The sequence below is a fragment of the Microcebus murinus genome, chromosome 7 (assembly GCF_040939455.1).
Source record: "Microcebus murinus isolate Inina chromosome 7, M.murinus_Inina_mat1.0, whole genome shotgun sequence".
NCBI classification, from domain to species: domain Eukaryota; kingdom Metazoa; phylum Chordata; class Mammalia; order Primates; family Cheirogaleidae; genus Microcebus; species Microcebus murinus.
The window spans coordinates 61800650-61812909 of record NC_134110.1 but is presented as its reverse complement, the minus strand read 5'-3'; the positions used below and the strand labels follow the sequence as shown (position 1 = coordinate 61812909).

General features: G+C 42.1%; 1 protein-coding gene across 1 annotated transcript in view; it reads right to left on the bottom strand.

Annotated features, from left to right (window-relative positions):
- The window catches only part of SNX31 (sorting nexin 31), a 66414-nt gene that overhangs the window by 43412 nt on the left and 10742 nt on the right, over positions 1-12260 (bottom strand). Inside the window, exons 3-4 of the mRNA XM_012762028.2 lie at positions 11388-11502; positions 7248-7312 (exon numbers count right to left, since the gene is read on the bottom strand). Coding sequence (XP_012617482.2) covers positions 7248-7312; positions 11388-11502 — 180 coding nt within the window. The remainder of the gene's footprint in view (positions 1-7247; positions 7313-11387; positions 11503-12260) is intronic.

Here is a 12260-nt window from a genome sequence, read left to right as displayed (position 1 = left end):
AAAAACCCAAACCAAAGCCAAAAAGTACCAGCTAGAGGGAAAAAGTCAACTTGGTAGAGTTGGGTTGTATGAAAAACAAAACATTAAATAAGCTGCCATCTTGATCTATGTTGCATCAGGAAGAAAAAGCACAACTCACTCTAGAACATGAGGGAATTGCATTTGTTTTCAGGAAACCTCATAACCCTCCAATACCATGGGCCGCCTTGATGTATTTTAAAACATGTGCTCACTTCAAATTGAATGGAACCACTGAGAAATCTTTTCACCTCTCAAGGAGATCCGTGTGCTTTGTTGATACTCCGCTGAGGTGGAGGAGTGCCTGAGGGCCCTGGTGCTTATTCCTGAGGTTTCTCACCCCAGAAAACCCATACGTGCACTCGACGACCGCTAAACCTCCATCGCACGTGATGATAAGCCCTAATCATTTCTCTGCGAGGGAGATGTGAAATATTCCTAAGAGGAAATGGGGAAACAGTTATTTCCCAGAGCTCCCAAACATAGACACAGTTTTGCAAAACTTCCCAAATTAGTAAGTTGCCCCGTAGCTTCCCAGGTACACAAAAGCTACTCCAAATGCCTCCTCGGTCTTCTTCTCAGACGTGTAGCTTCACACGGGGCTCTAGAATACTGCAGTTTAGGAACCAGGAATATAAAAAAGTCTTTAGTCTAGACTTTGATTTTGCCCTTTCAAAAGTCCCTTTATCTCTAAGGTGGTCACAGAACAAAAATCTAGAGCAGAGTAAGTCAGAGGAGGTCCACATACACCACCGAGAGGGATGGGGTGGGCTACCCCCACTCTAGAAATATCTCCCCCCATCCATGGAGCAGGGAGCTGAGGTCCAAGCTCCCAGGCTAATTAGATGGGTGTCCTTGGGCAAGTTGCTTAACCTGAAAAAGGGATAACAGCACATCTCTCAACAAGCTGTGGGGAATAAATGAGATACTGTGCCTGAAACACTGGGCCTCACACAGATTAAAAGCTCCGTTAGAGGCCAAACCCCTCTCACTGTTGCAGCTTGGCTTTGGCCGTCCTCGATATTGGCTTTCCTCAGAAGGGCTCCTGGAAAGTCACATGTAGTCATGTTTTTAATATAGTGTGTCCTTCCCCAGTGGCAGCAAGATGCTCTTGGACTTGCTGAGCGCTGGAGAGCCAGGCCCGGAGCAGGTGATTATGTGGCAATGACCATTGGAAACAGCAGGTGGCTCCACCGATCCAATGCAGTGCAAACACCCACGTGGGGAAACTGCCTTATGTCTGCTCCTCGGGCTCCCTTCACGGTCCGGCAATTCCACAAATGAACACTGCTCATTCCACTGCTCATTCCACCCCCAGCCTCCGACAGCCCTGCAGGAGCAATCTGGCCACAAGTCAAGCTAGCCTTGTCATTCTCCTGCATTTCCTGCATCTACTCACTGCCAGTAAGTCCCTCTGGCCCCGAAGGGGGAGCAGGGAAGAGTCTGCTGGCAGTGGGAGCACACCCCCCAATAGAAAGTGGCTACTGCTTCCCTTTCACTAACATCAGTTCTGAGTCTCCCCAAACCTCCAGATATTATGTTTAATTTTTCCCCTAGGGCCGGGTGTGGTGGCTGACGCCTGTAATCCTAGCACTCTGGGAGGCTGAGGCAGAAGGACTATTTGAGCTGAGTTCGAGACCAGCCTGAGCAAGAACGAGACCTTGTCTCTACTAAAAAAAAAATAGAAAGAAATTAGTTGGACAACTAAAAATAAATAGAAAAAAAATTAGCTAGGCATGGTGGCACATGCTTGTAGTACCAGCTACTGGGTAGGCTGAGGCAGGAGGATCTCTTGAGCCCAGGAGTTTGAGGTTGCTGTGAGCTAGGCTGATGCAACAGAATGAGACAAGAAGGAAGGAAGGAAGGAAGGAAGGAAGGAAGGAAGGAAGGAAGGAAGGAAGGGAGGGAGGGAGGGAGGGAGGGAGGGAGGGAGGGAAGGAAGGAAAGGAAGGAAAGGAAGGAAAGGAAGGAAAGGAAGGAAAGGAAGGAAAGGAAGGAAAGGAAGGAAAGGAAGGAAAGGAAGGAAAGGAAGGAAAGGAAGGAAAGGAAGGAAAGGAAGTTTCCCCCAATGGGAAAAAACACCTAGAACATACGATCTTCCCTTCCTGCCCACCACTTCAAACACCAGCTTAGACCAAGGTACCCTGGCCCTACCACATCTCCCAGACACACACTCACCCCGTGGCACTGCCTCCCAGCCCTCTTTTCACTGAGTCACACACCAAAATGACAGTATGTACTATACACTGGGGTAGGTGGGCATGAAGCCGCTGGAGGTGGCAGGAACCACAAATGTCGCACCAGGGCTGAGGGGTTGGAAATATCAACACATCCCCAAACTCTCCTAGAATGAGATCCTGTATCTCAGTGCTCAGCCCTGCAGCACTGTGCTCATTACATTTACTGACGTGCCGAGTGATTCTCCTGTCTCCGCGAGAAGATGGCAAAGTCTGCAAGCTGGACGGGGTGTTATTTACTGCTGTCTCCCTGTCTCCTGAGCAGTGTCGGCTCACAGCAGCGGTTCGATGCATAGTTGTTGAGTGTACAAACAACCAGTGACAGGATAAAGCAGAACTAGGCACAATGAACATAAGACAATCTTCTTGATTTAAACTTAATTTCCTTTTCAAAATTGTAATATAAAGCTACGGAAAGAATTTATGAAAAAGACCCCAAAGGCAATCACAGCAACAACAAAAATAAATAAATGGGACTTGATCAAATTAAAAAGTTTCTGCACAGCCAAGGAAAGTATCATGAGAGCAAACAGACAACCTACGGAATGGAAGAAAGTATTCCCATGTTACACATCTATTAAGAGGCTGATAACTGGAATCTATATAGAACTCAGGAAAATCAGCAAGAAAAAACTCAAACAACCCCATTAAAAAGTGGGCAAAGGACATGAACAGAAACTTTTCAAAAGAAGACAGATTAATGGCTAACAAACATATGAAAAAATGCTCAACATCTCTAATCCTCAGGGAAAAGCAAATCGAAACCACAATGAGATATCATTTAATTCCAGTGAGAATGGCTTTTAACAAAAAGTCCCCAAACAGTAAATGTTGCTGTGGATGGGGAGAGATAGGAACACTCATACACTGCAGGTGGGACTACGAACTAGTACAACCTCTGTGGAAAGTAATATGGAGATACCTCAAAGAGCTTCAAGTAGATCTACCATTTGAACCAGCAATCCCAGATGCCTTTGGGCATCTACCCAAAGGAAAAAAAAGACATTCTGTAAAAAAAGACATCTACACTAGAATGTTTATAGCAGCACAATTTGCAATTGCAAAGATGTGGAAACAACCCAAGTGCCCATCAATAATTAATGGATTAATAAAATGTGGTATATATATGACAGAGTTCTACTCAGTCACAAAAAACAATGGTGATCTAGCACCTCTTGTATTATCCTGGATAGAGCCAGAGCCCATTCCACTAAGTGAAGTATCACAAGAATGTAAAAATAAGCACCAAATGTATTCACCATCAAATTGGTACTGATCAACACTTAAGTGCACATATAGTAGTAACATTTATCGGGTGTCGGGCAGGTGGGAGGGGAGGAGGGGATGGGTATATTCTCACCTAATGGGTGCAGGCGCACCATCTGAGGGATGGGCTTGAAGCTCTGATTCAGTGGGACAAAGGCAATGTATGTAACCTAAACATTTATACTTCCATAATATGCTGAAATAAAAAAAAAAAACTTCCTTAGAAACATCTTTAGGAGTAAAGTTTCCTCTGTCCTGCTCTCCTTTTAGAGGCAAACAGAAATCATTTAGAAAGAAAACCATCACTCAAGAAACAGTCCTAGGCCAGGCGCGGTGGCTCACGCCTGTAATCCTAGCACTCTGGGAGGCCAAGGTGGGCGGATTGCTCAAGGTCAGGAGTTCAAAACCAGCCTGAGCAAGAGCGAGACCCCGTGTCTACTATAAATAAAGAAGAAATTAATTGGCCAACTAATATATGTAGAAAAAATTAGCTGGGCATGGTGGCACATGCCTGTAGTCCCAGCTACTCGGGAGGCTGAGGCAGGAGGATCGCTTAAGTCCAAGAGTTTGAGGTTGCTGTGAGCTAGGCTGACACCACGGCACTCACTCTAGCCTAGGCAACAAAGTGAGACTCTGTCTCAAAAAAAAAAAAAAAAAAAGAAAAGAAACAGTCCTGCACCTGAACCCCTGGGTTCTCAGGGGGCACTGCCAATCGCAGTGAAAATCAGGCCTGGCTGGGGTAGGCAGTCGGGGCTCAAGGTGCCATGAGACTCAGCAGCACGTGAGCTGCCTCAAAGCAGTTTATTGCGAGAGGCTCAGCAGGCCTGGGAGCACAACTCTGGGCCCACCTGACACCACCCAGTGGCAGGGGATGCTGAAGAGATGTGCAGACATTCCATTTTTGCAAAAAGCAACCTCTCAGCATGGCTGGGAAGAGCAAAAGGGCCTGGCATTAATAACTGTAATGACAACCTCATAGGTATGAACACTGAGTCAGATGGTATATAAGTGCTTTAAGGGTTTCAATCAATTTTATCCTCAAAGCAACCCTAAGAGACAGGAGCTCTCCTCTCCAATTTATAGATGGGCAAACTGAGTTACAAAGAGGTTAAGTAAATTGCACCAAGTCATAGAAATCAAAAGTAGAGCAGCCAAAACTTGAGCCTAGACCATATCACTCCAGAGCCTGAACCCTTAACCACTAAGCCAGTTCAGGGGCTTTTGATCTTTGTCAACAGAAGGATCTAGAAGACTAGATAATGACAGGAGGCACTATGATTCATGGCTTTACCGGTAGACAGACTGCTCATGCCCCAGGGCAGAGTGTTAGTGAGAAAATGTTCAGAAACAAGAAACAAGATCCACAAACAGACCAGGCACAGGGGCTCACGCCTGTAATCCTAGCACTCTGGGAGGCTGAGGCAGGAGGATCGCTTGAGCCCAAGAGTTTGAGGTTGCTGTGAGCTACGCTGATGCTGAAAACAGTGCCCATTTCACGGTTGAAAGGACAACCTGAAAGCAATGGCAAGAAAGGAGGAAAGAAACATGACCAACGAAAGGCAAAAATATATACCTGAAAAACTATGCCACTAGACAGATGAAAATAAAGGATGTTAATAAAAACGTGGCTTCTCTGATCAAAGACCTCAAAGAACAGACGAAGACCTCAAAAAATAGGTAAGATAACAAAAGGATAAAAATGGCAAAGTTCATGGAAGAAATGAAAGAGAAAAACAATGCCATTCCAAAAGTGAAAATCACATCAGGAGAAGCACAAAGAGGCCAGGTGCAGTGGCTCATGCTTGTAATCCCAGCACTTTGGGAGGCTGAGACAGGAGGATTGCTTGGGGCCAGGAGTGCAAGACCAGACAGCAACATATTGAGACTCTGTCTCTACAAATAATAATAATTTAAAAAATAGGAAATAAAAAAAAGAGAAGAGATATTGCAAAACACAGCTGGGGGGCATAAAGCTTTTGTATGAAGTTATAGTAAGAGGCAAAATATTAAGGTAAAAGTCTTTGAAATTATAGGAAAAAGATACAGAAAACAAAGCTCCAAAACATTTATATCCCATGAGTGATTTTAAAAGCACTGAAAGCAAAACTGGTGATGAACCCCCAAAAGATGATAGAACTAAAGTCAACTTACCTTTATATGTACAGATACAGCATGATATGCAAGATGTAAGTTTTAAAAAGCACTTAATCCTCAAAGCAACCCTAAGAGACAGGAGCACTTCTCCCCATTTTATAGATGGGGAAGCTGTCAAATGTGTTGAGTGTGTGCTTATACATGTCTCATGATGATGCTTCTGTCAACAACATATTACATATATGATGGTGGTTCCATAAGATTATAATACCATATTTTTACTGTACCTTTTCTGTGTTTAGGTACATAAACATTTACCATTGTGCTATAATTGCCTATAGTATTCAGGACAGTGACATGCTGTACAGGTTTGTAGCCTAGGAGGAATAGGCTATACCACATAGCCTAGTAGGCTAGACCATCTAGGTTCATGTAAGTACACTCTATGATGTTCACACGACAATGAAATAGCCTACTGATGCATTCCTCGGAACGTGTCCCCATTGTTAAGTGACATATGACTCTGTGTGTGTATATATGTATGTTTGTATATGCACAAAAAAATGTGTAGAAAGAGAATACATTAAACTAAAACAGCCACTGTCCCTGAGGAGGGGGACCATGGGGAAAGAAAAGTTACTTTTCATTGTATACGCTTTTGTGGCCTTCAAATTTTACTAACATCACCACCTCAACAACAAACTTTTCAATGAAAAAGAAAGTATGCGTATATGTCCACCACTAAGTGTATGTGAAAATTGAACCACTACACAACAGAAGACTCTAGGGCCATTCTCGGGTTGAATAGACCAGTAAATACATCAACAGACTTGAAGCCCTGTGTAAATGAAATGTGTTCTAGTTTTTTGCACATCTGATCAAGGTATCATTCCTCCCCTCAATAAGGATCCAGTTCAATAGTATATTATTTACACCTTCAATCCTTTCAGAGCTTTTCTACTCAGTCAAGTGCATACATGCAGGCATAAAAATATTTCCATGTATATAATCAGAATAAGTGATGTGCAAAACAAATGTACTTAGCAAAGTCTCAGCCTGGGGCAAGTGTCCGGTGGTTGTTCAGATCAACAAATGAAAGGGAGTTGCTGTATGTTATTCTGCCTAAGCTGAATTTCCTCCATTACCCACTTAGGATAAAGTTAGGAGCAGAGAACATACAAGTAATAGCTGTGTATGGCCCAGAGTTCTGATGTCTTCACCATGTCACACTTGGAAATCTCAGCTACAGAAACAAGATAACAGACTTGTCACGGGATCGATCCTTTAGCAAGAAGAGCTGCAGTTCTTTTACTGTTACATATTCACAAATTCTCTTCCTCATGGCCAGTTTTGAGACATATGATTCTTAAGCTATACAAAAAGATATCTGCCTAATAAAATGAGCCAAAGGTCAGGTGACATACTTCATTTTCCATCTAGAATCTAAACCTCCAAATGAACAAAATAGGAACCACCCTTTGATCTACTTGAAATGGATGTATTTTACCCGAGCCCGGGCTCTGCGGGGCTGATGGCCACAGCACATACCTGTGCTTGTGCACGCACATGTGATCAACAAAGGGACACGTCCTGCAGAGGAGTAGCGGCCTCGGCAAAGAAGGGCAAGCTTACCAGCTGTGCTAATTTTAAAAACTCAACGAAGACGTCACTTCCCAACACGTTTGGGTCCGAGGTTACTGAAAAACAAGGACAACAAGCTGGGTTAGCGCAAGCTGGGCTGAGCCTAGCCTATTCATTGCCCTGTCCTCCAGAGATCCCTCCACGCCTTGCCTGTCGCATCCCAAAAGGCAATGGAGGTTGTGGCCTCTCAGAGAAAAATGCACAAAGCACGCTTCCTCCAGGCAGCCTTGACAACAACGTGAGCCCATGACAGCCCACTCCAGTGTGCTGGGGAGTGTCCCCTTATTCCTGCATACCCTGGCTGCTCAGCACCCAGCTTGCTGCCTTATCAGGATAACAAAGTTAATAGGAAGAAGCAAAAACATCTTAAAACTTGTGTCTGGACTCCCAGCTTAGCAAGATGCACGGTAATTTAAACAATTTAAATCAACTGACAAACATCAATTGAAAGCACCTGTCTTTGAATGACAGGTGCTCTCAAGAGGTTACCAAAAAAAAAAAAAAAAAAAAAAAAAAAAAAGCAATGATAAGGCAGAGAGATTTTTTTTTCTAATTTTTTTTTTTTTTTAAACAAAATCGTCCAGGTTTATTCACCAAGAGGTCCTCCCTCTTGTCCCTGCCTGCTGCGTGCCCTTCCGCACTCTCAGGGGAGGGCTTCTCTGCCTCTTCACTGTGATCTCCTGGGAGTAGAAGTCGGTGAAGAGAGCTGGCAGCCAGTAGTGGCCTCCCCTGGGGCCTGCAAGTCCAGCCAGGCCAGCCCTTCCTCCAGCAGGTGTTCCGGCACTTGCCGCGCTCACTCGGTCTCCCATTTAAGACTCGCTTTGATTTCACTGACAGTCACATAGCCATTTTTCTCAGGGCAGAGAGATCTAAAGTGTTTCATTCTTCTGTACTTACAAAAATATTTTTGTCTTTAGTTTTAAAGCTCCCGACCCCAACAGCCAGGCGCTGTGGCCGGAGCAGAGAGGCAGACACACCCTTGTGACAACTGCACACTCACAGGTCACCGCCCAGCCTGTGTCACCCCTCTTCCCACGGGTCCTCTCCTAGACCCCCGCACTTTAGCTTAACTCACATGCCTACTAAATGCTGTTGCATTTCTTTCTTTCTTCTTTTCTTTTTGCTGTTGTCTTATTGATTTCCTCAAATAACCTCTGCCAGCATTCAAAACTATCACTACTCACAGCTTCCACCTTTCCCAAACAATGCCATGTTTTCCAAAATAAACTAAGAGAGAAAGTGTCTGCGCCATGAGAAACTCTTTATAAAGGGCATTCCCTCTTTCTGTGGGGTAGACTTCAGGGGGGAAAAGCCCTTGCTTTATTCTCTGCCATGTATGTGGCATGTAGGCAAACTCACTTTACATTCGAGAGCAGGGAATCTTGGTGATGGGGCGGTGTATTAAGTTCCAGGTACTGGGCTCAGGACTTTGTATATCATAGCTCATTTAATCTTCCTGGCAAACCCCGAGGTAGATATTTTACAGATAAAGAAACCGAGGCTCAGAGCAGATAAGTATCTTACCGAGGCTCAGAGCAGATAAGTATCTTACCGAGGCTTAGAGTAGGTAAGCATCTTGCCCAAGATCATACCTCAATAACAAACTTTTCAAAGAAAAAGAAAGTATGCGTATATGTCCACCACTAAGTGTATGTGAAAATTGAACCACTACACAACAGAAGACTCTAGGGCCATTCTCGGGTTGAATAGACCAGTAAATACATCAACAGACTTGAAGCCCTGTGTAAATGAAATGTGTTCTAGTTTTTTGCACATCTGATTGAGGTATCATTCCTCCCCTCAATAAGGATCCAGTTCAATAGTGTATTATTGTACAACTTCAATCCTTTCAGAGCTTTTCTACTCAGTCAAATGCATACATGCAGGCATAAAAATATTTCCATGTATATAATCAGAATAAGTGATGTGCAAAACAAATGTACTTAGCAAAGTCTCAGCCTGGGGCAAGTGTCCGGTGGTTGTTCAGATCAACAAATGAAAGGGAGTTGCTGTATGTTATTCTGCCTAAGCTGAATTTCCTCCATTACCCACTTAGGATAAGCCAGTGAGGAGCAAAAGTGGGATTTGACTCCAGCTCTGATTCTAGGGCCTGTGCTCTCAGCCCTGATGCTAAACTATACTATTATCTCTTTACTTGACCTTGTCCAAGAGGGTACACAAGACATCCTGATGATATGGATAAAGACCAGGCCTGGAAAAGTGATCCTTTAAGCTCTGTGATCATTTGTGAAAAGGCCAGGTATTAAAGGAGGATTTTGCTGAGACATGAGAAAACAAACCAAGAGAGAATGAAAATTTAAAAGATACTACATTTTGAGCTTGAAAGAGCTTGTCCAACAAGTCTAAAATGAGATATAGTCTCCATTAAAAGAAACGATTGGGAAATAGATGGCTTCTAGAATTTTTACCGACTATGTTTAAAAAAATATGCAGCCATGAAAAATAGTGAGATAAATGTATAATTGCTGATATAGAATAATCTCTAATATATATTTTTTTTTAAGAGGAAAAAGTCAACATACAGAAGAAAAAACTTTTTTCTTTTGCTATGAAGGACATTAGTGTGATAGTCAGTGAAGTTTGAATTAAGGCCTCTAGATAACATTATTGTATCAATGTTGACTTCCTGATTTTGATAACTATACTGTGATTATATAAGAGAGTATCCTTGATCTTAGGAAATACACAGAGAAGTATGTAAGGATAAAATGGCCTAGGTGTGTAACACCCAAGTATTTTTTAAAAAATCATATATATATACACACATTCATAATATATACATACACACAAGAAAGGAAATGATAGAGCAAGTGTAAAATGCTAACATTCAGGAAATCTGAGGGAAGAGCATACAAAAATTCTTTGCATAATGTTTGAAACTTTTCTGTCAATCAAACTTTCAGAATAAAAAGTTTAAAAAAAAAAAACCAGGTGGAGAAAAATATGTCAACTTCAATTTGTGTTAAAAAGGGATCTACGGAGATGTGCACCATCTGGGGGATGGTCATGATGGAGACTCAGACTTTTGGGGGGAGGGGGGGAAATGGGCATTTATTGAAACCTTAAAATCTGTACCCCCATAATATGCCAAAATTAAAAAAAAAAAATAAAAAAAAAAATAAAAAAAAAATAAAAAAAAAAAAGGGATCTACGTACACACTAGCGTGCACACAGGTTGCCTCTGGGGAATACACAAACCGCCTGGGGGGCTGGGGCGGAAGGGAAACGACCTTTCACTGTATATTCTTTTTTATTTTTATATTTTTATTTATTTAATATTTTTTTAAAAATTTTTCTCTTTTTTTCTTTTCTTTTTTCTCTCTTTTTTCTTTTTTTCTCTCTTTTTTGTGCAAGTATCAGTGTCCAATGTATATTCTTTTGTACAATTTATATTTTTTAAAACATTATGTATATAAACTTTTCTGATTTTAAAAACTTTTAAAGCATTTAATTTTCAGATTTGCTATTTTCCCTCAACCCCCTCTTTTCCCTGAGAGCCTAATCTTGGCAACCATAGTTTTGCTGAGCACAGATTTTCAGGACCCAGGCCATGGGCGAGGCTGTTGCACTGCAAGCCGCACGGAGGGCAGGGCAGGACGCCGAGCATCCTCGGTGCCTTAGCGCGGCTCCCTGGTCAGCACCGAGATGAGGTACCATCTCCAGCACTAACAAAGACCTCTGGTAGCTCCTGAGAGCTGTTCATCTCACTCCTTTGTTCACTCTTAATCCAGATAACATTTCTTTGACTTCCACAATCAAAGCCAAAATTCAGCACCCGAGGGTGAATCTAAACAAAGCATTTCTAAAACCAAAGACAAAGAACACATATTATAGGATTTCATATATATGAAATATCCAGAATAGGCAAATCTTTACAGATAGAAATTAGAGTAGTGGTTCCCAGGGCCTGGTCGGGGAGGAGAATAGGGAGTGACTGCTAATAGGTACAAGGTTTTTTAATGGGGTGAAGACGACACTTGAAAATTAGATTATGGTGATGGTTGCAAAACTACATAAATTAGTAAAAAGCATTGATTTGTACACTTTGAGCAGGTGAATTTTGTGTTGTGTAACTTATAATAAACATGCAAAAGAAATCCAAATACATACGATTTTGCAAATATTGTTCCAACTGGTTCCTCCTCTCATCAGCCATGGCTGTGGTCATTGCCAGATAGTACTTCGGTGGAAAGGGTGGCAGGCAATTGCCAAAGACCCGTCTCAGCTGAGAGATACAGGAAACACACAGTTAAGGCAAGTGAGCCTCCAATTCAAGGTTGATGAGCTACTAAAGCCTCCTCTTCGGGCAAGTCTCATCCTAGCACTTTATTTAACCCTTCCTGGTGATAAAAAGGAGGAAAAGAGGATAATTTTATTTTCTTAAGAAGGAATTTATAATATTTCAGTATATGTTCTGGAGATGAGACATACCACAGACTGATAACTCCAGCCTAAGTTTGGTAGCATTGGGATGTATTTTTATTTTTCATTTGTTTTACATGACTATCCCACTCATATAAAACACTATTCCCTTAATTCATTCTATAATAATATCTGATATCAATGATGATAATTAGGAATTTGATTCCTCAACCCCACCTCCACCAAATCTGAACTTGACAAATGTTAACAGTTATGCTAATACAGTAGCCTTTAGCCACCTGTGGCTAATAAGCACTTAAAATGTGGCTAGTCTGAATTGAGATGTGTTATAGGCATAAAATACACTCCAGATTTCAAAGAAAAGAGAATGTGAAATATCTCACTGATAATTTTTATATTGATTACATGCCAAAACAATATTTTAGATATACTGAATTAAATAAAATATACTAAAATTAATTCCATCTTTTTTTTTTGAGACAAGGTCTTGCTCTGTCACCCTGGCTAGATTGCAGTAGCACACTGGAATCTCAAACTCTCAGGCTCAAGAGATCCTGCTGCTTCAGCCTTTCCAGTAGCTGGGATTACAGGTGTGCACCA